The 23204-nt window shown below is 38.8% G+C and overlaps 2 protein-coding genes across 2 annotated transcripts in view; one reads left to right on the top strand and one right to left on the bottom strand.

Moving 5' to 3' along the window:
* Positions 1-23204, top strand: part of LOC126786402 (uncharacterized) — a 403094-nt gene that overhangs the window by 182472 nt on the left and 197418 nt on the right. The window lies entirely within an intron of this gene.
* LOC126786403 (uncharacterized) lies at positions 8789-9227 on the bottom strand. Its single transcript, XM_050512222.1, has one exon. It carries the CDS (start codon positions 9156-9158, stop codon positions 8952-8954), a length of 207 nt encoding a protein of 68 aa, XP_050368179.1. The 5' UTR covers positions 9159-9227; the 3' UTR covers positions 8789-8951.

Raw genomic sequence — 23204 nt, 5'->3', positions numbered from 1 at the left:
TTGTGCGCACAACGAAGATAGAATTAAGCATACAGCCAAAAGCACAAAACAACAACCACAATATTGCTACGGCAATAATACAAAAACAACACGAATCAAAAGAACTATTCATCAAACGATAACAGGTTCGGCACAAAGGCTGTTACAAAATTTTTTTTTTTTTTTTACAGAAACATAAAGGCTACGGCGACAGGAGACGCATTACAATCATCTTATCCTACTCCTCCCCTGCAACTTGGTACGCCAGCGTTGCTCAGACCGCATCACCGGTACCCGCAGCTTCTAGCCCCGCCGCTTCCCCCGATTCGCCTTGCGGCGGTTGTGCATCCTGATGCTCTGAGAAGGAGGAGTAGGAGAGGGAGTCTCCGGATTAGAATCAGACCTGTCATTATCACAAGAAAAACCAGACGAAGAAGAGTTAGAAATTTCCTTACCACCTTCGGCCTCCGCAGTAGAAGAAGGCTGCGAAAAGGGCGGAGTCACTTCATGTGGCATGGGCGGCGGTTCCAAACCCTTCTCCGTCAGCCGGACCTCGTAGTCCGCGGGATCCAGCATCTCCAGCTCCTGGAACTGCGCTATCATGTCACCCACGGCCGTGACGTAGTACCCTTCCAAGTACTTAGTCATCTCCATGGATGATTTGAAGGCAGTCACGGCGCTAGACGCAGCCTCCTCTGCTACACGGGCCCTCTCAGCTTCCGCCTCCTCGCTCATCCGTCTAACGAGCTCCTCTGCATCCGCAAGGGCAGACTGCGCCGCATCCCTCTCCACCGCCGCTTCTCGGGCAAGTGACTCCGCTACCTCTCGACGGGCAACCTCCTGCCGAAGGTCCTCCTGGAGGTTCGCCGCATTTTCCAACTTGGCCCTAGCATTGGCCAAGTCATTTTCCAGCAGCAACACCCTTGTCGCATGGGCGCTGTCCCGTTCAACCACTTCGGCGAGATGGCGCTGCGCCTCCAGAGCATCCCGCTCCGCATCAAGCAAATTAAAAACCATCTTTGCTGCCCTCGTGGCAGCAAGACCGAGGGGACTCCGCAGGTCCAGACCAGATCCTTCAGGTCGCCTCAAACCCCCGAGCCCGGCGCGCTGGCTTATGAACACCAGCTTCTCCAGTTCCGAAGCTCCTAGCTGGCTCAGAGGACTGCGGTCCAAGGCGGACAGATCCTCGAAAACCCGAGACTCCGTGAAGGTGAGTGGCGCCAGCTGCGTAGTCCTCTGTCTTTTAGGAGGCGGAGCCTCCACTGTCGCATCCTCCACATCCTCGGGAGCAACAGATGACTTTGCTCTTTTCGAAGACGCGCCCGCCTTCTGCAGCTTCTTCTTCCTGCCAGTCTCAAGCGACACCGCCGGATCAGCTAGATGCGGATCGGCATCGATACGGCCCACTCCTTCCGCATCACTGCGGCGCGGTAATCCCTGCTCATTTGGCAGGTTCGCGTGCAGGGGAATGGACAGGTCCACAACCGCGGACGAATCCTCGACTCGCTGCGCTGCGACATTTACTTTCTTTGTAGAGGCTGCTGCCTTCTTAGACATGACGCGTCGCAACATCGTGATCGCTAGCCCTTCAGTATCCGGCGTAACGTCAGGATCTTCCTGCTGCAGAAACCGGGCGTAGCAGATGCGCTCTGATTTCTCGAAATTCCTGTTCACCGAGAGCGTCGTAGCTGCACATATAACAACAGATTAATACGCCACAAACAAAACAAAGAGGGAAGAACAGAGCGCTTCTACTTACGATGACGACGGAGTAATCCTTGCTCGAACAGGAGGTACGGGTTCGTCAATACCTTTAAATCGTGAACCAAGTCTTCACCTTGACACCTCCAAAGATAAGTTACACGATTCACCCGGTCAACCTCTCGCTCGGACAAAACCAATCTCCTTCCAGCTACACAAACAAAAACAGAGCGAAGGTAGCATCAGCAAACAATCATTCCGTAGTAACAAAATTTAGTAAAGCATTGAAACCTACAGTTAATAGCCCGGAACCGCGAGGGAATACGTTTCCTTGGGATATACTCTACCCCGTTAATGCGCCCATACTCCCACCCGTCCTCCACCACGAAGCTGTTTTTTCTCCAGTTCGCCTCCGAGGTGGGCCAGTTCTCTAAAACCTGGTACTCACTGCGCTCATCCCGCCTCACAAACCGCGCGGTCCCCCCATTACCATTACGCTGGTTGTAATCCACTTTGAAGAAATGGAGTACCTCCGCCGCAGTAGGAGCCGAACACCCCGACAGGTAGAATAATGAACAGAGACCGAGAAGAACCCGCCACATGTTATAACTCACTTGGCCAAAGGCCAAGCCAAACTCCGCCACAAGACATTGCAGACGAGGGTCTAACGGCAACTCCACCCCAAGTCGTAATACGGAGGGACTCACCAATGCATGCCCGTTTGGCAACATTGAACCAAATTCATCACGCCGAATCGCACGGGCGAGGATAGTCCCAGGTAACTTAAATTCCTCCACATAACCACTCACTGCGGCAGAGTCGGCTCCATGTGCCTCCTCCACTTCCGACCTCTGCACACCACCATCTAACCAGCGCCTTACAGGCGCTGGGCTCAGCGTCGGGCCTGAAGTGCTAGTCCCCGAAGCACTTATAATACGCTCAGATACTCCTTCACTTTCTCCAGTCTCTTCACGTTGCGACTCCATGGTGCTTGACGACTCACTCGTGTCCCAGTTCACTAACACTCTAGCAAAGACAGTAGAACGATCTTCGCGATGCAAATCGTTTCCACCACTACGCCGCACCAAGTCCAAGTAGTTGGTCTCTAATTCACTTGTCCACGACCAAGCGGATGACGACGCGGACCAACTTCCTTCTGCAGACGCGGAATCGCTATCAGTTAGTATAATTATCCTAGACATTACGCCGCAGCAAGCAACACCGAAGTCAAAGGCGAACAACCTAAAACTAGAAGTCAAAAAGTAAGTCAGATCTATCCTACGAACCTCGCAAGAACGAGTTTGAAGAACATGAAGAACACGAAGAACATGAAGAACACCAAGCCCAGTTAACGGCGAAAACCCATCCGCACCGCCTATACAAACACCCCACCTTGCCGGAAAACAATCATCTAAAGATCAAATGGACCCAAAACCCACATATCTGCCGGAAAGACCCAAAACCCAAAACCACCGATTTACCCTACAAACACAAACCTACCAACAAACAACAAGCCACAAACCGAATAAAGAAGGATCCGACCAGAAAACATACCTCAAAAAGCCGATTCACGCAAAAATCCCGATGAGTTTACGCTTGGAAGAAAATGGAGCAGACAAGAGCAAAAGAGAGGGAATGAGAGAATTTGGATTTCGAAAACTTGGGTCTGTCGATAATGACAGCCATTCTGTCCCTTTCACCCTTTTGTAGTAAACTCCACCTCACATCCAGCCCGTTGATCCCTCAGAAGCGATCCTTAACCGTCAGATTCAGAAAACCGTTACTCGCATCCTAGTCGTCGACCCAAGAGGCATCGCTCCAGATCTCGCCACGTGGCCTGAGTTACCGAGGCAACGTTTCGGTTACACACGCCTTAATTACACGCAATAATTGTCTTCTCAGATAACGTCACCCCACGAATTTGAAACGTTCACGAAACATCCGCCCAATGCATGTATGACACGTGCTCCCCAAAGCACGAATGGCGCTGTTCCCAACCTACACGTACCACGCTCAAAGACAGCGATAAGACGTCCTACGCGTAAGCACTTACTACGCTATGACGGACGAACTACGCTTAAAGACAGCGATAAGACGTCCTACGCGTAAGAACTTACTACGCTATGACGGACGCACTACGCTCAAAGACAGCGATAAGACGTCCTACGCGTAAGAACTCACTACGCTATGACGGACGCACTACGCTCAAAGACAGCGATAAGACGTGCTACGCGTAAGAACTCACTACGCTATGACGGACGCACTACGCTCAAAGACAGCGATAAGACGTCCTACGCGTAAGAACTCACTACGCTATGACGGACGCACTACGCTCAAAGACAGCGATAAGACGTTCTACGCGTAAGAACTTACTACGCTATGACGGACGCACTACGCTCAAAGACAGCGATAAGACGTTCTACGCGTAAGAACTTACTACGCTATGACGGACGCACTACGCTCAAAGACAGCGATAAGACGTTCTACGCGTAAGAACTTACTACGCCATGATAGACGCACTACGCTCAAAGGTAGCGATATAAGACGTCCTACGCGTAAGAACTTACTACGCCATGATAGACGCACTACGCTCAAAAGTAGCGACATAAGACGTCCTACGCGTAAGAACTTACTACGCTATGTCGGACGCACCACAGAGAGAAGCAATCAAACGTACTACACAACAAAAACTCGGCATTCCTTAACCGGGGAGTGGGGGGACTACGAGAGGGTCCGCAAGACCCATTGCTGATTATGGCAAGACGCTCAATTATTAACTCCCCAGTCAAGAAATTACCTCCCTAGACTGGGAACTTGGGGGGACTTGTTGGCATAGGCTTATGCCCGCCATAATCAGCACAACTACCAGCGCATTAAAGCTAACGTATAGCACAATCTTACAATACTAATAGCAAGTCAGCCGCGCTAACTACACAACGGGACTCCCCACGGCCCAAACTGACTACGGACGTGCCCTCACACGCATCTCAAAGAAGGCTCCAGAGAGCACCTTAATCGGACATCGTCCCACATCGAATGGCAAGTAAACGATCCACTTCAACTCAACAATAAAAGGTCAGACTCTTGACCTTACAAGGTAAGTACACTGAACTTCCTACCATCACTCTGCACGAATTATCATTGCCCTGACTTAAGCGTCGGAGAGTCGAAGACCACGCCGCCGTGGTCTCTACTCTAACGACGTGTGTTACCCGTGGCAGGAAAGTGACCGGGAGTACGGCGTACTATATATACGTGGAGCACGGCGTACTGAATCAAGTATAATCACCGCATTAACAGTGGGGGATGATTTTTATGACTTGCTTAATTACCATACTGTTGGGTTAAACATTTCATCACATTCAGTACTATCGAGAAAACGCCTTCACCACATTCATTAGTTGACATGCATGCATGGTGTAGAATGGTTATTCCAAAACAAATCATCTCCATAATTACTAATCAAGCGTCGATTTGATTTATTAAAAAAAAGTTAGCAAGTAAATGCCTTAATTATAAGATTTTTATGCGATATTTGAATTTCACCTGAGCCTCAACTGGAAATGCTCTGTCCAGTGGCGGATACATGTTGAAGGTTGTATGGGCTCAAGCCCAGACAAAAATTTTCAAAGTTATATATCATTTATATGAGATATACTTCATAAGTTATTCGTTAGTTGAGTTGGTTAAGTCATAGTTTTAAATTCATCCAGGACAAGAGTTCGAGTATCATCATTCCCCCTTGCTCTGCTGTTTTTTCCTTCCACACTCCTTAGCTGTTAAAATTCTCAATTTGCCCTCAACTTTCACATCATTTTTTCTTTCGTTCTCTCTTTTCCAGTTTTTTCCCCATTGCTTTTCTCTTCCCCTCCACTGAACTGTCTCATTCCCTTTGTTGCATCTTAAGTAGATGGATCTAAGATTAATGGCTAAATGATACACAATTGAGTCCGTGTTTGATGGTTAGGATTTTAACTCTTGAAGATATGTTGTTAAGTTTGAGGTTTGGGAAGCGGAGGCTTGAGATTTTCGACGGATTAACTCACCTCCAACAATTTATAATTAAGAAACCCAAGAACCAATGAATTGAAAAGTCCACTTGAATATGATATTGAAAGAAGAAAAATAAATTGAAGAAGAGAAGCAAAAACATAGGTTGTTCAAGGAAACTCTGTTGTTTCTCTCTCTCTCCATCCATTATTTATCTCTAAAAATATGATTGATCCAAAAAGGTACCATATAGATTTTGAATTAGATTTGCAGAGGTTTCGTCTGAGGAGGAGAGGAATAAGAGATGAATGGGTGAGTGAGAGGGGTAGTTATGGAAACAAAAATTTTGAAGTACAAATTGGAGTGTGGTTTATAAAAGTAAATTTCAGTCCCCTTCTTTTATTATGTCTTCTTCTTACATTTCCTATTATTATGTCTTCTTTTTTCCTTACAATAATTTTATGTTTTCTATTACAAGTCTTATTTAAATTTAAACTTTGTTCTTATATTCTTTCTTAAACGGTCCTCTTATCATTTTTTAATTAAATTGGGTTATTACTTAAGTTTGAACACTTTATGCTCCTTGATCAAGTTTTATATTAGAAAACAATATTGACAAGAAAAAAAATTTTGTGCTGACACACTTAATTAGCCTAGACGACATCTATATCATAGATCCGCCACTGGCTCTATCGATATTAATAGATGATCGATCAAAGTAGAGGGCAACAACATTCGATATCTTGCTCAAAAATTACAGGGAACTATATATATATATATATATATATATATATATATATATATATCGAAATGGGACGTGTAATTTGACCCCATAAGCCATAGCCTCAAGAGTTTAGACAATGTGGTTTTTCCCGGAAGACAATATAATCTAATGACATAAGACGATTTGCTAATCAACCCTGAATCAAACTGGATTATTATGATCATCTTTGTGTGCCTCTATAGTTGGCCTTCTTTGACGCACTACAAAAAAATTGAGTAAAGGCCACAAATGTTTTGTGGGGAATTTGTGGCCTTTAATGGGGTGGGGATTGCTTAAAATCCCACAAAACTCATGCAAATGTGGGATTTTGATTATCATAATAATTAAAATGCCACATTTGTATAAGTTTTGTGAGATTTTAAGCAATAGCCACCCCACTAAAGCCCACAAATTCTATACAAATCTTTGTGGCATTTGATCAAATTTTTTGTAGTGACGTATCAGGCATTCAGGCTAACTTCATGTCTTCATCGTGCGTATTATGATGAATGAATATGTCAAGATCCTGAATGATCCGAACGTATATACTGAAGGACACGTACCATCATCTTCTATTATCTTTCAGAGCAGCTGGAACTCAACTACGTACTACTCTTCTCGATCAACCTAGATATTATGACATGAGTTTTCATGATACTGATGGCGTTCTATACTATGCTAACGTGCTATTGAGTACGCAATCTTTACCAATCAAATTCTAGGATAGATGAGCTTCGATTGTGAATGCTAGAAGCTTCCTCAAGACTCCTAAGGATTTACCATGTATGTGACTCCGATCCGAACCAAAATCAGTTAGAAATCGACCGGAGTTGTATCCTGATGATTAAGAGCTGTCTCAGACCAAAAAAGAAAATACTAAGAGCTGTCACCTTCCATCGGAAGATTTTTAATGTACGTTGTGATAGGTAGAGACCGGCCAGGGGGCTCGGCAGCAAGCATTTATCAAGAAACTTCAAACCCTTTATTTGAAATGACCTGACACGTACATGCAGAAAAGTCTCATGATGATGAAATTGTTATAATAGATTTAAAATGGATATATATTCTAGTAACGATTGAGATACAATAGTAATGAGGTTCAGTAATTAGTATCTGGCAGAGGTACGAGGATTGTTAAGATCGACTTTGTTAATTTTTATGAGGCTAGGTTTTACTTGTGATTCAAGTATATACAATTGCATAGCCCGTACTTGTGAAATTGGGCGTTTTCGCAGTTCCACTGGTTAAAGGTTTTGTCTGCCTGCTTGTAACTCAAGTTGGTTCTGGCCGGTGTTGTGGGCGACTTACCTATCAATCGACTTGTAGCATGTAGGTGAACGTAATGTCGCAACTTGTACCATGTAGGTGCCTTAACAAGATTTCTCACGTTCAAGGGAGATCCTCCATATCGCACCTTCCAACTTCAGCCTATCTACATTCGCACTCCATTCCCACATTCCGGCTTCACCCGTGAGAAAGAGGCTCTCTCTTTCGCCGACCCATGCCTCTCATGAGAGAATATAAAAGAAGAAATCCTAAAAGTAAAAGCCATAGTAGCCACCGTCGAGAGAGAAACAACAAAGCAATGGGTACCAGACTTCCAGGACCCACGACCTAGGGCCAAGAGGCAAAGCCCATATTCCCAAGCATAGATGAGTTTCCACGACTTTAGGCCCAAGTGGTCAAGAACGCTTCTCTAAATGTCTAAATTATACAACTGTAATTTGGCCAGGTGAGTGAAATGTAATGGCTAAGCTAGTTATATCACTTATATGTCAGGTTTAGTTTAGAATTGACTTATTTTGTGTTAGGTTGTCGGTATATATAGCATGACATATAATGCAATTTTTGGAGAAAGATCATGTCCCATCTGTCCACTGTTGATGATGAACACTAAATGACTAATGGTCATGTTCTTGTTATCTTGTACATCCTTCTCTCTTCTGCTTCTTCTTCTTCTGTTTTTTCCGGCAAAGTTTTTGGTAAAAAGAACAGGAATTACTGTTAATTCTTTGGTGAGAAATGAGAGGATAAAAAAAGTTCAATATGATCGATAAATGAAGAGCATATTTATCGAGTTCTTGTAGTATCATTTAAGCGATCGTGGGGCTCTTGCATGGCTTCCTTTTTACAAGACATGTTTTCAGAAAACTTGAATACTTCAAAATAATATAGTTTCGATGGTGTCATGGTGCTTTTGCAAAAGATAATTTTTCCAAAATTAATGAAGAGCAAGATGCATATTAGTGATACTACAGTACTCGACGATCACTTAATCTCAGCAATCTATCCACAGGACTATAGCGTCTTTCCTCAGACCAAAATTGGGAAATTAAATAGGTAAAATAAACTGTAATTGTAGAAAGCAGAAACGCCCTCTTTGATCATCTCAAGTTCTCAACCTCAGAAGTCAGAAGAAGTCTATTGAGTCCATGAACTCAGAATAATACAGAAAGATAATTAGAAATAAAAACACAGAGCTAGCTTTATAAATCATCATGTATATGAGCAGCAAAATTTATCTGTAAGATCTAAGAATAGCTCCACAGAAAGTACACATAACAGCTTTCCAAGATTTCCAGTAAAACGGAACGTAACAAAACCTCGTTGACGTTCTGATATCAGCCACACTTGCTCCACGCCCGCACCGCGAACATGACCCCGCCACCGGCTTGCTCCGCCACACCTTCCTCCGCTGGTCTACTAGAAAGCAAAAGCAAACCATTTCTACAAGCAGAGAGAAAAACCCTTCTGCTTGGTTTCAGCTGCAAAATTTATTTGTGCTATAGTTAACTAGGACCGATATATATATATACAGCATATGTTTGTGGCTTACAGATATATATATACAGTTCTAGGAGTTATATAGCTGGAGTCATTTAATTATGATCGAACACCTAAATAGCGATCATGATGGATTTGTGTTGGATGATTGCCACGTAGATGGCAGTTGGGGGTGTAATTGTGAGAGTTATAGCTTCTGCAGTAGGGAGTAAAAACCTTCAGCTGTAAAATTGTACTTATGCTGCTCAATTTACTTGCATAATAAATGATTCATAGTCATTGCGGCTTATGTCGTCCTTGCATCCACTGTCAACCCAGAAAACAAAGTTCTCTGTTTAACCAGAAACTAGCTACACAGCTCACAATTCTATGAACGCCAAAACAATTTAAAGTTTTTCACTTCTCCTGTTCTATCTTTCCATTTTTGTGTATGAGGGCCATGAGGTACGACGCATGATCGATGTTTATTTGATTCATAGGAAATATCTCATGTGATTGGGAAGTACGTATGTGTCCTTGAAGGGCAATTAATTGAGAGCGACAGGGTCAATTATTTTTCCTAAATGTTTCGAGAGTAATTGTTATGTATAACCAAAACACTACGTAACACTGTCATGTGATATACCCAACTAATTATATTATTTTATAATGTGAGAAACATGCACGCGGTGAAAAAAGAATAAATTATTTAAATATGAGTAATTAATAAGAAATAAACACAGTAAAAATATAGTAATAACATTAAAGAGATACGCCATGTAAATTATGTACTAAGTACATATAATAATTTTTAAGTTTCGATCGATAGATTATAACTTGATTTGTATTTGGCAGCCCTCCTAAAATCATCTTTAGCAATGCTAACTATATTTTAGCCAAAATAACTCAAAAGTCATTTTGGCTAGTCATTTAAGAAATACGTTTACATTAGTTCTCTTTATTTACCCCTTGAAGCCAATTCATTACATAACTAAAAAGTATTTTAAATGTATATATAAATTATACATAATTTGGTATAAAAAATGTTTTAAATTAAAAAAATGCTTTAACTTTAAACTATCTCACTCAACAAATTTATCAAGTGTGATAGCTCAAAGTTAAAATAAAATTATAATAACGAGTCTGGTACTGCCCCTATTTTTCATAAAAAAACTAAACATGTTCTTTAAAATAGCTAAAAACTATAATAGAGCCTGATAAAGATGTTCTTAAGTACACAACGTGTGGTATGAATTGAAGCTTAATATTTGTTATCTTAAGCTTATAAACATATGATTAAACCAGCTACGTACACTAGAAAACAACTGGAATGTGATATATGTGATCAGGTGGCTAATTGAAGAACTTAATTTGTACAAAAGCATTACTGCGTACAATGATAATTAAATGAATGTTGATAAAATACAATTCCAACTTTTTTCCAAGTCTATGCAATCACGTTTTATGCAAAAAAGTCGTTTTTAGTTGCACATAAAATTGATAAGAAATCCTTGGTGGAAATTAACTTAGGCTATTAAATCCTTCAAAGAGGAACGTGACATGTTACCTATCGCATGCCAGTAAGCACAATTGTCTTGACATTTGGAACCCAACTAGCTTAATTAGCTCAAGTTCGAGGGTTTCAATCCACAAGTGAAGTCGAGCATTTACTCTTCTTTCTTTTGGAATCACATGGTTAAGACGGCGCGCGGCCGTCAAAATGGCCAGTACGTACGTATCTGATCGACTATTTGAAAATTTTGTTACCAGCATGTGGAGAAGATAAAAGTTTATTATTAATATATATGAGCGCTCGATCTAGAGCTCACCGGTCATGAATCTCGACTTTAATTTCTGCATGTCTGGCTCTCAAAATTAAATTTTGGAGTTAAATCGATCTTAAGTTACCGATGATCCATGAGTTACAACAAAACCGAGCATGGATGGCAACTTTGTCTTCTGTTTCATGACTTTCATCCCTACATCATAATGCCATGCAGACTTATGAGTTAAGGAATTGCTAGAGCTAGTGGAGACTTTTCCGCTCTGGTTATATATCTGATTGAATGCTAACTGTGTTGGGTGTGGACATATATACGTATTTGCCTTCGATCTGTTTCATCCCCACATCATAATTACACGCAGACTTATGAGTTAAGGTAATGCTGAGTCGATGAGTAGAGTTTCGCCACTTCACTTATGTTTTATGTGATTGCAGAATACTAACTGTACTGTTTGCTTAATTACTTCTAATAAGTACCAAATTCTCAAGGTCGAGCTATAGAAGCTACTGCTACTTGGATCATCAGCCGCGCAATGAAAGCCAAGGCATATATATGGCATGTGATTTAGAGCTGATTCATGTTTCAAATATCAACGTTAATTAAGTACCTGAAAATAACTTTTCGATCGGTACGTGGGGCACCACCTACAAGACATTCTCGATCGTATGTATTAATCACAGATTTATTATTAGACCGGATATATTATTCAACGATAGAAAATTCAGAGTATGGCATGCATGTATTGACCAGAGACGGATCCAAATATAAAGAATGAGTAAAATGTATGAGAGAGGAAATAAAAGACATGATAGCTATACAAGCTCAAGTTACTCTCAGTGACCATATAATTATTTATTGTCATTGAATAAAAGAATGAGTAAAACTTGAGGAATACATAAGAAACAAAGATAAAAAATGTGAGAAAAAAAAAAGAAAGAAGAAAGAAGAAAAAAAAAAGCTAGTTGGGAATCAACCTAAAAAAACTATGACCCATAAAAACTAAAAAAAAAAGAATTCTGAAATCTATCAGCCCAGGTGGCCCTTTGAATGGATCCGCCAGTAAACACTATAGTGTGTGCGGATCATAACAAATTTAGTGAATTTAGCATATGTATTCCAGTTTATGAAACCTTGAAGATCATCAATCGAAGAGCGCGCTATATATCCCAGATTAATGCTGCAACGTCCTGCATGTAATATGGCCAAAAACAGCACAAGTCAAAACGAGCTTCTCGTCCAACACGATCCAATGCAAATTGTACCTTCGACTCCACTGTCATATCTGGATCGATAGGAGACTAAATTCTTATTATCAAATCAAGAGATTAGATGATCTTAGCTCCTCGATCAGAAGCAAACAATATAGGGAACAAGTATCACCCTCGAACCGGGAAGTGCCACCTACCCTAAACCTTCTTGCACATATATAAGATCCAAACCAAAACTTTTAATTCATATAGTGTGCTAGTTATACTTTTGTGGCTATATAAAAGTCTAAGGTGACAAAACTTAACTATACAGTTTAACTACGTTGGTGTGAAAACCAACATCCATGCCTTCAGTCGGTGGACTATTGTGGCTGTATAATCAATAAGATGCTGCTGTCATATTGTGACTTCTTTTCTTTACTTGATTTCATAGCCATCGATTCAATTCAATTTCCCTATCACTCGTGAACCTGTAAACTCTCCCAATTAATTGCCAAAGACTAAAGTAGAGGTTCTATTGCAACACTCTTCCTTGGATGATAATAAATTGATGTCTTTTCCGTCGCCCAACTCGATCGACCACTCGCTCCATTCTAATATGAGTAATATCTCAACTCTTTTCCTCAAACTTTTGCCATCTATATTAATTAATTTGAGATAATTACAGAGAAAATAAATAATTCTGTGATACGTACTTGTGTGTGACACTCGTAACTCATTTTCAAAATTTGTAAATTTGGTGCTCGCAGTGGCCAAGCATGTTGAGTCTTATTTTATATATGTTGTCAAGTTTTGTTAATGCTGATTAATAATTACACAACGTATAACTTCGTTATAAGTTTATGACCAAATTTCGTCCTCAATGTTTTGATTCAAATTATGTAAACAGTATAAATGAAAAAAAGGTTAGTTTCGTTCTCAATATTGTAATTTAATTCATGTACATATATTGTAAGTTTTCTTCAATTGATATATGTAAAATGAGTGTATGAAACATGCCACTACCATACTTAATTGTCGAAAATTAGGAGCTCCATCATTCTCACTCTCTAAGTGTCGGGCTTAGATGGAATCCGATAGTAAGTTCAATGCGGCATGTTAGTCGGCAGCACATGAAAGGCACAACAACTGAATAAGCTATTAAATCTGTTCCAGGTAGAATAAATTTGTGAATGATTGTTTGTTGTCATTTTGCCTTTAAGTTCGTGGCCCTTGTTATTCAATTCCGGTACACCGATTTGCAGTCCCTGGAATCCTAACCAAATTCAATGTTGTTGGAGAGAATTGGGTTAAGCTTACGAGTGAGCACTAACTATAATGGGAACTGTGGTACGTATGTGATAAGCAACTTGAAGGTATTTAGTTTTGGCTTTTCATACTGCTGCTGTTCTTCCTAGTTGGACTAGGAAATCTCGGAAAGGCTTTTCAGATATGGTAACCGTATGTTTCCTTTTGATAAAGATTATATTTCTGGTATATCTTATTATCAATCTAAACTAATTGTAATTTTTATTCCTTTCTTATCTCTAATCAGTTAGAAAAATTAGCAATATTAAAGGGGGAATATGTTTCTATAAGTATAGTGGTCTTTGGTTCTTGCTGGATATGTTTTTCTCTCTACAGTAATTCATTGATTGGTTATGTTGTGTCTTGCTCAACAGGTTAAGCTTTAAACCAACATTCTCGAAGTATTATTCAAGCAACACTTGTGTGTTGGCTCTTTTGCTTCTGGAGATTTCATAGCTATTCAATTATGTTGAATTAGATTTTTGAGTATCTAGATTAGTTCATTGTTAAAGTTAAGTTTGTTCAAATCTGTACAAGTAAGCTTTGTTTGCTTAGTGAAGAGATTCGGTTCAATCTCTACTTGTGGATGTAACAATCTTGATATCATAATGGATTATTGTGTGTGGACTACAATAAAGTCTAGCAAAGCTTGTGTTTGAGTTCTTCTGGGTTTTGTTCATCAATATACTTTTATTTGGTATCAGAGCCTGGTTCTAGATTTTTATCTAGTAGATCTGGTATGATGGAACGAAACTCTATAAACGCTCCTCCTCCATTCAATGGCGATAATTTCTCTGATTGGAAAGGTGCTATGAGAGCCTTTGTCTCTTCAATTGACTCTCGATCATGGAAATGTATTCTACATGGATGGGAACATCCTGTGGTTGAGAAGAAGGAAATTGAAAGTGGATCTAAACCAGATGGTGCTACCTCTGGTAGTTTACCTCTTAAACCGTTCAAAGATTGGTCAAAAGATGAAATAGCATTTTATGAAGCTGAAAACAAAGCAATAAATGCCTTGAACATAGCTTTATCTAAAGATGACAGAATGCTGGTATCTCACTGTAGCACTTCAAAAGAACAGTGGGATACTCTAGCTGAAACATACGAAGGAGACAAAAAGGTTCAAGCTCACTTGAACATGAATGGGAAGCTTTACAGATGGAGGATGACGAGACTATTGATCATTTTCATAAAATATTGATATCGGTAGCCAGCAAATGTGCTAGTCTTAATGAAGCTATTCCTCAACATAAAATTGTAAAGAAATTTCTAAGGTCCTTACCTTCAAAATTTCGAGCAAAGGAGACATCTATTCAAGAAACTCAAAATCTTGACACCTATCCCTTGGCTGAACTTGTAGGCAATCTTAAAACCTATGAATTTAAGCTAAAGGATGATGATAAGAGAGAAACCAAGAAGACGAAGAATATTGCTTTTAAAGCTTCAAAGGAAGAAGAGAAGGTAGATGATAGTTTAAATTCTTCCGAGTTTGCTCTTTTGACTAAAGAATTTAAAAAATTGAAACATAAAAATTCCTCAAAATCTACTTCTGAACCAAAGCGTTTTCAGAATTTTAGTAAGAAATCAAATGGTGATGCTATTTCTAGCAAATATCCACAAAACAAATCTTCCTCGAATATCAGATGTTTTGAATGTGGTGGAGTTGGTCATATTGCTACAGACTGTGGTAATAGAAAAACAAAAGATTATGAAACAAATGCTCTTAAATCTTCTTGGAGTGATAGTGATAGTGATAATGATGATGCTATTATTTCCGAAAATGTTGCTCTTGTTTGTTCTTTTCAGAATTCTTATAGTGACAGTTCTGATGGAGAAGATGGAGAAAAAGAAGACAAATACGCAGAGTTATACGCTGCATCATTGGGGATGTTAAAGAGGAACAAAAAACTGGAAGACAAAGTTGATCAAATTACTAGAGAACACACAAAGGCTGAGATGATGCTCAGATCCGCTCAAGAAGACTGAGAGCTTGAAAGGAAACATCTGGTGAATGACATCAAAAGATTGAATGATGATCTTCATAAGACAAATGGCAATACAAATGAAGTTGAGCTTGCAAAGAAAATTCTTGATTTGGAAGAAACTTTAAAAACAAAAATAGATGAAAATTTTTCTCTATCTTCTGATGTTTTATTGTTGCAGGATAAGCTCAAGCAGACTGAAGAAAAATTTCAGAAATTTGAAGTCAGTTCAAATTCCATGAGTAAGTTACTGGAGGGTTCTAAAAGGTTAAAGGATACCTCTGGGCTTGGCTATAGTGGTAACAAACCTTTTGCTCATAAAAATCATGTTAATTTTTTTAAAGAACAAAGAAGTTATGTTGCCTCTTCTTCTGATTATGAACTAACAAATTTTCTGAACAGGTATGGTCAAGAATCTGAAAAAAAATAAGTCTGAAAGTTTTTTTAAAAATTCTTCTTTTACTCCTGTTTGTCATTTTTGTGGAGAGATATGACATATTCGACCAGATTGTGGAAAAATCAAGAGAAACTCATCTAGTTCAAAAGAAAATGAAAGTAAATTTGATTTGTTAAAAAATGAGCTGGATAAACATGGTGAAATTCTGAAATATTTATTAGATCATATCTTAAATGAGAAAACTGGAAATAGAAGATCACATCACAAGTCGAAAACTTGGAATGACACGCTTCATTCACATACCAATTGTTTTTTGGCTGATCTTGTTTCTGATGATGAGCCTGTTATTGCTACTTGTCTTTCAGCTATATTTACTTCTGATGATGTACCTACTGTAGCTACTTGCCTAGTTGCATTTACAGCTCTTGCAGAAAGAAGATCTGATTCATGGTATCTTGATAGTGGTTGTTCAAGACACATGACATGTGACAAACATTGGTTCAAATCATTCGATGGTGAGTTCACTACAGGTAAAGTAACATTTGGTGATGGAAGAAAAGCTCGTGTTCTTGGTAAAGGTACAATTCATGCTACAAATATGCCTGATTTAGATAATGTTTACTATGTTGAAGGACTGACAGCTAATCTAATTAGTATTAGTCAATTGGCTGATAAAAAATGGGATGTTTGGTTCAATAGTCTCAGATGTGTTGTTCTAGATGCTGATCAGAATTGTATCATAAGAGGTCCTAGAGCTTTTGATAATTGTTATCATGTGTACACTTCCACTCATATTTCTATGGAGTCTTGTCTTATAGGTACAACGTCTGAGGATACCTTAAATTTGTGACATAGAAAAATGGGACATATTAACTTTCAGGACTTGATAAAAATTTCAAAAAGTGATGGTATTAGAGGCATTCCAAAACTATCTGGTAAAACTGACACTGTGTGCAGGGGGTGTAAACTTGAAAAACAGACTAGAGCAGCTCATCGAGTGGTAAACTCAACTTCAACTACAAAGGTTCTGGAATTATTACACATGAACTTAATTGGACATGCACAACCTGAAAGTGAGGGAGGCAAAAGCTATATTCTTGTTGTGGTTGATGACTTTTCAAGATATACTTGGGTAACTTTTCTGAAAGACAAAAGTGAAACTTTTGAATCTTTTAAGGGCTTAAGTAATATTCTTATTAATCTGAGAAAAGAAAATTTAATCTGAGAATTGTCAGAATTAGATCTGATAATGGAACTGAGTTCAAGAATAAAGCTTTTGCTAACTATTTTCATGAGCAAGGTATATTTCATGAGTTTTCAGCTCCGATCATCCCACAACAAAATGGAGTGGTTGAAAGAAAAAATCATGTTCTGCTGGACATGGCTCGAGTTATGCTGCATTCTGCAGGAATTAAATCAACTTTTTGGGCAGAAGCTGTGAGCACAGCTTGCTACACGGCAAATAGAGTCTTCTTCAGAACAGGTGAATGTAAAACTCCTTATGAACTTTGGAGAGGTAAGGTTCCTAATATTAAGTACTTTCATGTGTTTGGAAGCCCTTGTTACATCTATAAGGATAGGGATCCGTTATCTAAGTTTGAAGCAAGAAGTGAACCTAGAGTTTTTATGGGATATTCTGTAAATAGTAGAGCTTTTAGAGTTTATAATGTTGATTCCCAAGTGATAATGGAGACAATCAATTTTGTTGTTGATGATCATTTTGTTAGACAAGTGTCTGAATCTCCAGAGTTATTTCCTTTGAAAATTGATGATGACAACTCAGATGAGGAATTGGAAAATAGTGTTCTTAATCATGAAAATGCATATCTTGTTTATGCTTCAGGACCAAGAATTCGACCCGGTTACAGACAAGTTCAAAATGATCATACTGTATCAGATGTAATATGGTCTATAGATGAAAGAATCAGAACTCGAAGGCAAACTTCTCAACAACAAGAGTCACATGTAGAGGATCAGGTATCAAATCATCTAGCTCTACTTAGTTTTGTAACAATTAATAAAAAGAAAATGAATCTTATCAAAACCTTTGGTTTTGTTTCATCTTTAGAACCTAAAAATGTGAAAGAAGCTTTAACTGATGATGATTGGATCCAGGCCATGCAAGATGAATTGCATCAGTTTGAAAGACATAATGTTTGGAGTCTTGTACCAAGGCCTAACAATTTCAATGTCATTGGTACAAAGTGGGTTTACAGAAACAAAAGTGATGAAAAAGGTAATATCACGAGAAATAAAGCCAGGCTTGTTGCACAGGGTTATTCACAAGTAGAAGGACTGGACTACGATGAGACGTTTGCTCCTGTGGCTCGTTTGGAGTCTGTTAGACTATTGATTGTTATCTAAAGTTTAAGCTTTTTTAGATGGATGTCAAAACAGCTTTTCTAAATGGTTATATTGATAAAGAAGTGTTTGTTGAACAACCACAAGGATTTCAGGATGTGCATTTGCCAAATCATGTTTTTAAGCTACACAAAGCTTTGTATGGTTTAAAACAGGCTCCTAGAGCTTGGTATGATATGTTATCAGCTTTTCTTGTAAGAAATGGCTATATTCGTGGTTCTGTTGATAAAACTCTATTCATCAAACATGCAAATTCTCACATGGTCATAGCTTAAATTTATGTTGATGACATTATTTTTGGCTTTACATGTGAAACTCTCACAAGACAGTTTCAACACGTTATGGAAAAAGAATTTGAAATGTCTATGGTTGGTGAGATATCATTCTTTCTTGGCTTACATGTTAAGCAACTTACCAGGGGCATGTTTCTTTCTCAATCTAAGTATGCAGAAAACTTGGTGAAGAAATTTGGATTAGAGTCAAAGACAAGAAGAACTGTGACAACACCAATGAGTACTACTACCAAACTTTGTGCTGATGAAGATGGAAAAGATGTTGATCAAAGGTTGTACAGAAGCATGATAGGCAGTCTATTATATTTAACTGCTAGTAAACCTAATCTTTGCTACCGTGTTGGAGTGTGTGCTCGTTATCAAGCAAATCCAAAAGAATCACACATGGAGGCTGTAAAAAGAATTATTCGATATGTATCTACAACTATATCTTGTGGTATATATTATACTTGCGATACTAATGTTGAAGTTGCAGGTTTTTCTGATGCTGATTGGGGAGGTAATTTGCAAGATAGACGTAGTACATCTGGAGGATGTTTTTATGTTGGTAACAACCTTGTAGCTTGGCATAGTAAGAAACAAAATTTTATATCTCTTTCTACAACTGAAGCAGAATATGTTGTAGCCGGGAGTTGCTGCACTCAAATGTTATGGCTTAAACACATGCTCAAGGATTACGGTATCAATCAAGGTAAAATGACAATTTTTTGTAATAATACTATAAATATTTCCAAGAATCCTGTGAAGCATACTCGAACTAAACATATTGATCTAAGATATCATTTTATTCGTGATTTAGTTGACCAACAGATTCTTGAGTTGTCATTTGTGAATACTGAAGGACAACTAGCTGATATTTTCACTAAACCCTTAGATGCTGAGAGATTTGTGTTCTTGAGAAATTCCCTTGGTGTTCGTACTCTACAATGTAGATCTATTGAGAACTGCAAAGTTTCCTTCCAGATCTTAGCTTGTACATTCTCAATTTCAGTTTGTTTCACAGATATTTTCTTTTAACTGATGTTTCTATGTTACTGTTGATCAACTTCTTCTTCTCTCTTATTTTTTTTTTGTTGGGATACTTTCTGTGAGTTCACATTACACTTAGTTTCACTGTGGTGGTTCAAAATAATTGATGAGTGACATGATCAAGAGCTGGTGTAGTGGAAAATGGTACTTGAATTTTTAGTTGCATGTTGCATAAGAAAGTTCATTCTTGCATACAACTATAGGTCAGGTTGGTTCTCTTCTCCAGGGATTGACTAACTACTCGATACCTGGTGGCATGGACTGACTTGGTCTCCCCGGTGCCTTTCATATGATTTGGCCAGGTTAGTTCTCCTCTCCAGGGATTGACTAACTACTCAATATCTGGTGGCATGGACTGGCTTGGCCTCCCTGGTGGTTGAATTTTCTCTCAGCAATGTCCTGAGTGTTTCTTATCAAATGTGACAGTTCACAGCAATTGTGTTATAAGAAATTGATTTATAATATTAAAATTGATGGTATAAGGGGGAGTGTTGCTCAAAAGCTTGCGTATCTAATTCCTCTCTTCTGTTTTGCCCCACGTGACCTATTCTTGCACTTTCACCCTCACTGATTGTATCCTGATGATTTACAAATTTTTGCTGCAGAATCTATTGATAAAAAGAGCTCAAAGAAATCTTAGTTAATCTTGCATATCTTTGTTTCAATCTTTTATTGATCTTTGTGTGATACGCTTTGCTGGGATTTTCTCTTTTTATCTCAATTTATTGCTTCCGCTTGTAACCGAGTATATTCTTTTGGAAATATCTCTTTTTCTCTGATTTCTCGACATTTATGATTTCGTGCATCTATTAAGGTTTTTTTGTCCTTCTAGGAGAGTCTTCTGAGTTGGTTTAGGAAGTGCATTGATTCTAGAATTATTTTGATATTCTGCTAAGGTTTGGACTCGATACGTTTCTGCCTCTATTTAATCCTTTGCTCTGATTCAAAATTCTTCATTTCTTTCCTCTCTCTCTTCCTAGTCAGTTCTCATTTTTTTTCTAAGTGTGCAGGTATATCATGGTGCGCTCTCATTATCCCTCTCGTGTGGGTGAACTTGATCGTTTGAGTGTGGCGGAACGCCGTCGTATCATTGATGATGTTGTGTACCACCAAGATCATGATATCTCTCCTCCTGGTTTTGAGATTCCTCCAACCTTGCAGTTTCCTCCTCTTCCACTTCATGAGCCTACTCCTCATGCTGCTCTTTTGGCCTCTCTCTCTCTCTCTCTCGGATTCAAATCTCTCAAGACTTCTATGTTGGCCGTATGGAGAGAAACTACTCTATGCTGGATCGTGCAGTTGGTCGGTTAACTGTGACGGTGGCTGCTCTTGCCGATGCTGTTCTGGACACTCACGGCCGGCAACGTTCCCCTTATGGCTCTCGCTCTCCTTCTCCTTTTGTACCATCGCCTCGGGCTTCTCCTCGTCCTCACGGTTCTTCTGGTTATTCGTCTCCTCCTCCAGCCGCTGGCTGCAAGATCTGGGATGGTAGCTCCGGATGGGGTAATTCCAAGGGGGAGAAAAAGCCGCAGCAGCTGTTTTTAATTTATTTTTACTTTTTTTTGAACTCTTGCAATTTTATTTTTATTTGAACAATTTTTAGTTTGTAAGTGCATAAGCGCAAACTAGCTTATTTTAGATTATGAAGGCTGTTTCTTTTATTTGTTTCTTTTGCCTATGATCTTGTCTGTCAGTTCAAGAATATGATGGTCACTGATTCTTGAATCCTGTACAAACACTTTTGATTCTAAACATTGGTTTAGTTTCATAGGTATGAGAGGCGTCTGTTTTTTTTTTAGCCTAACTTGTTTCTGCAAGTGTTTAAAAATAAAAATAAATTATGCTGTTGTATGCAAGGCCAAAGGGGGAGATTGAAGGTATTTAGTTTTTGGCTTTTCATACAGGCTGCTGCTGTTCTTCCTAGTTGGACTAGGAAATCTCAGAAAGGCTTTTCAGATATGGTAACCGTATGTTTCCTTTTGATAAAGATTGTATTTCTGGTATATCTTATTATCAATCTAAACTAATTATAATTTTTATTCCTTTCTTATCTCTAATCAGTTAGAAAAATTAGCAATATTAAAGGGGGAATATGTTTCTATAAGTATAGTGGTCTTTGGTTCTTGCTGAATATATTTTTCTCTCTACAGTAATTCATTGATTGGTTCTGTTGTGTCTTACTCAACATGTTAAGCTCTAAACCAACATTCTCGAAGTATTATTCAAGCAACACTTGTATGTTGTCTCTTTTGCTTCTGGAGATTTCATAGCTATTCAACTATGTTGAATTAGGTTTTTGAGTGTCTAGATTAGTTCATTGTTAAAGTTAAGTTTGTTCAAATCTGTACAAGTAAGCTTTGTTTGCTTAGTGAAGAGATTCGGTTCAATCTCTACTTGTGGATGTAACAATCTTGATATCATAGTGGATTATTGTGTGTGGACTACAATAAAGTCTCGCAGTGATTTTTCCTGAAAGGGTTTACACCTAGGATGCATGGAATTGGGTGCGGGTACGTGAAAGTGAAGCGTTTGGAAACGCGGAAGCGATTTTTTTCAAAAATTAAGGAAGCGGGTGCATTTTGAAAGCGTCAGAATAATAAATATATATTATATACTATTTTTATCTTTTATTTTTTAATTATTTTATTCAGTTTTAAAATAACTTGATAACTATTAATAACTTTTTTTCTAAACCATGATTATCCTTGGTTATAACAATATTAAAGTTTCCTTTCAAAACTCAAACAAAAGAATGTTCAGTATAGTGTGAAGGTATTGGTCACGTGCAAGTTAAAGAGACATCACTAGATGAAATTGAATAAAAAAAAAGTTCGTCTTCTCTCTGTCTCGTCTAGATTTTCTTATGTCCCCAACTCTTTCTCTTTTCTCTGAGACATTAGATCAATTGATGTTATTCATCTTTAACCGCTTGAAGAAATTGAAAAAAGATGAGACGACAAGAAGAGACTCAAGACATTGATTGATGAAATAGAGGAAGGGAATGAATCACGCTTCTAATTTGGAAGCCAACGCTTCCGCCCCGCTTCCAATTAGGAAGCCAACGCTTTCACCGCGCTTCTGCCGCGCTCTCAAACCCTCATTTTCTAGAATCGCGCTTCCCCGTGCTTCCTCGAGCTTCCGCTCCCGCTTCCGCTTCCGAAGCGGGAATCGGTGGTCAAGGGAAGCTTCCGTGCTATGTAGACTGTAGTTAACAAAGCTTGTGTTTGAGTTCTTTTGGGTTTTGTTCATCAATATACTTTTACAACTGCACCTTGGTAAGTAGCCTCACTAGGTCCAAAAGAAGGGGAAACTGCAGTGAACTAAATAACTGGCCTGGTATGTAGATGGCCTAACTACTATTGGTTACATTGTTATGAAGGATGAATTTTCAATGACAGATAGGTAGATGCACTATTACCCCAATTTGTGTGGTCGCATCAATGTGGTAGATAGCTAGACAATTTCTCACATGTGCAAAGATAATATTAATTTGAAGAAGTATTTCAACCGTTTTATATACAAACTACACTTACATTTTCTCTACAAGTTGGCTAATCTTAGTCATTTACATAGAAATATATGAATACACGGTTGTGTACTGAAGATCTTGTGTCATATCAACGCACAATGTTTATAAATTAATTTTATTATACTAAAATGTATC

The sequence above is a fragment of the Argentina anserina genome, chromosome 3 (assembly GCF_933775445.1).
Source record: "Argentina anserina chromosome 3, drPotAnse1.1, whole genome shotgun sequence".
Taxonomy (NCBI): Eukaryota; Viridiplantae; Streptophyta; class Magnoliopsida; order Rosales; family Rosaceae; genus Argentina; species Argentina anserina.
Note: the sequence above shows the minus strand (reverse complement) of the source record. Positions and strands in the feature narration are given on the sequence as shown.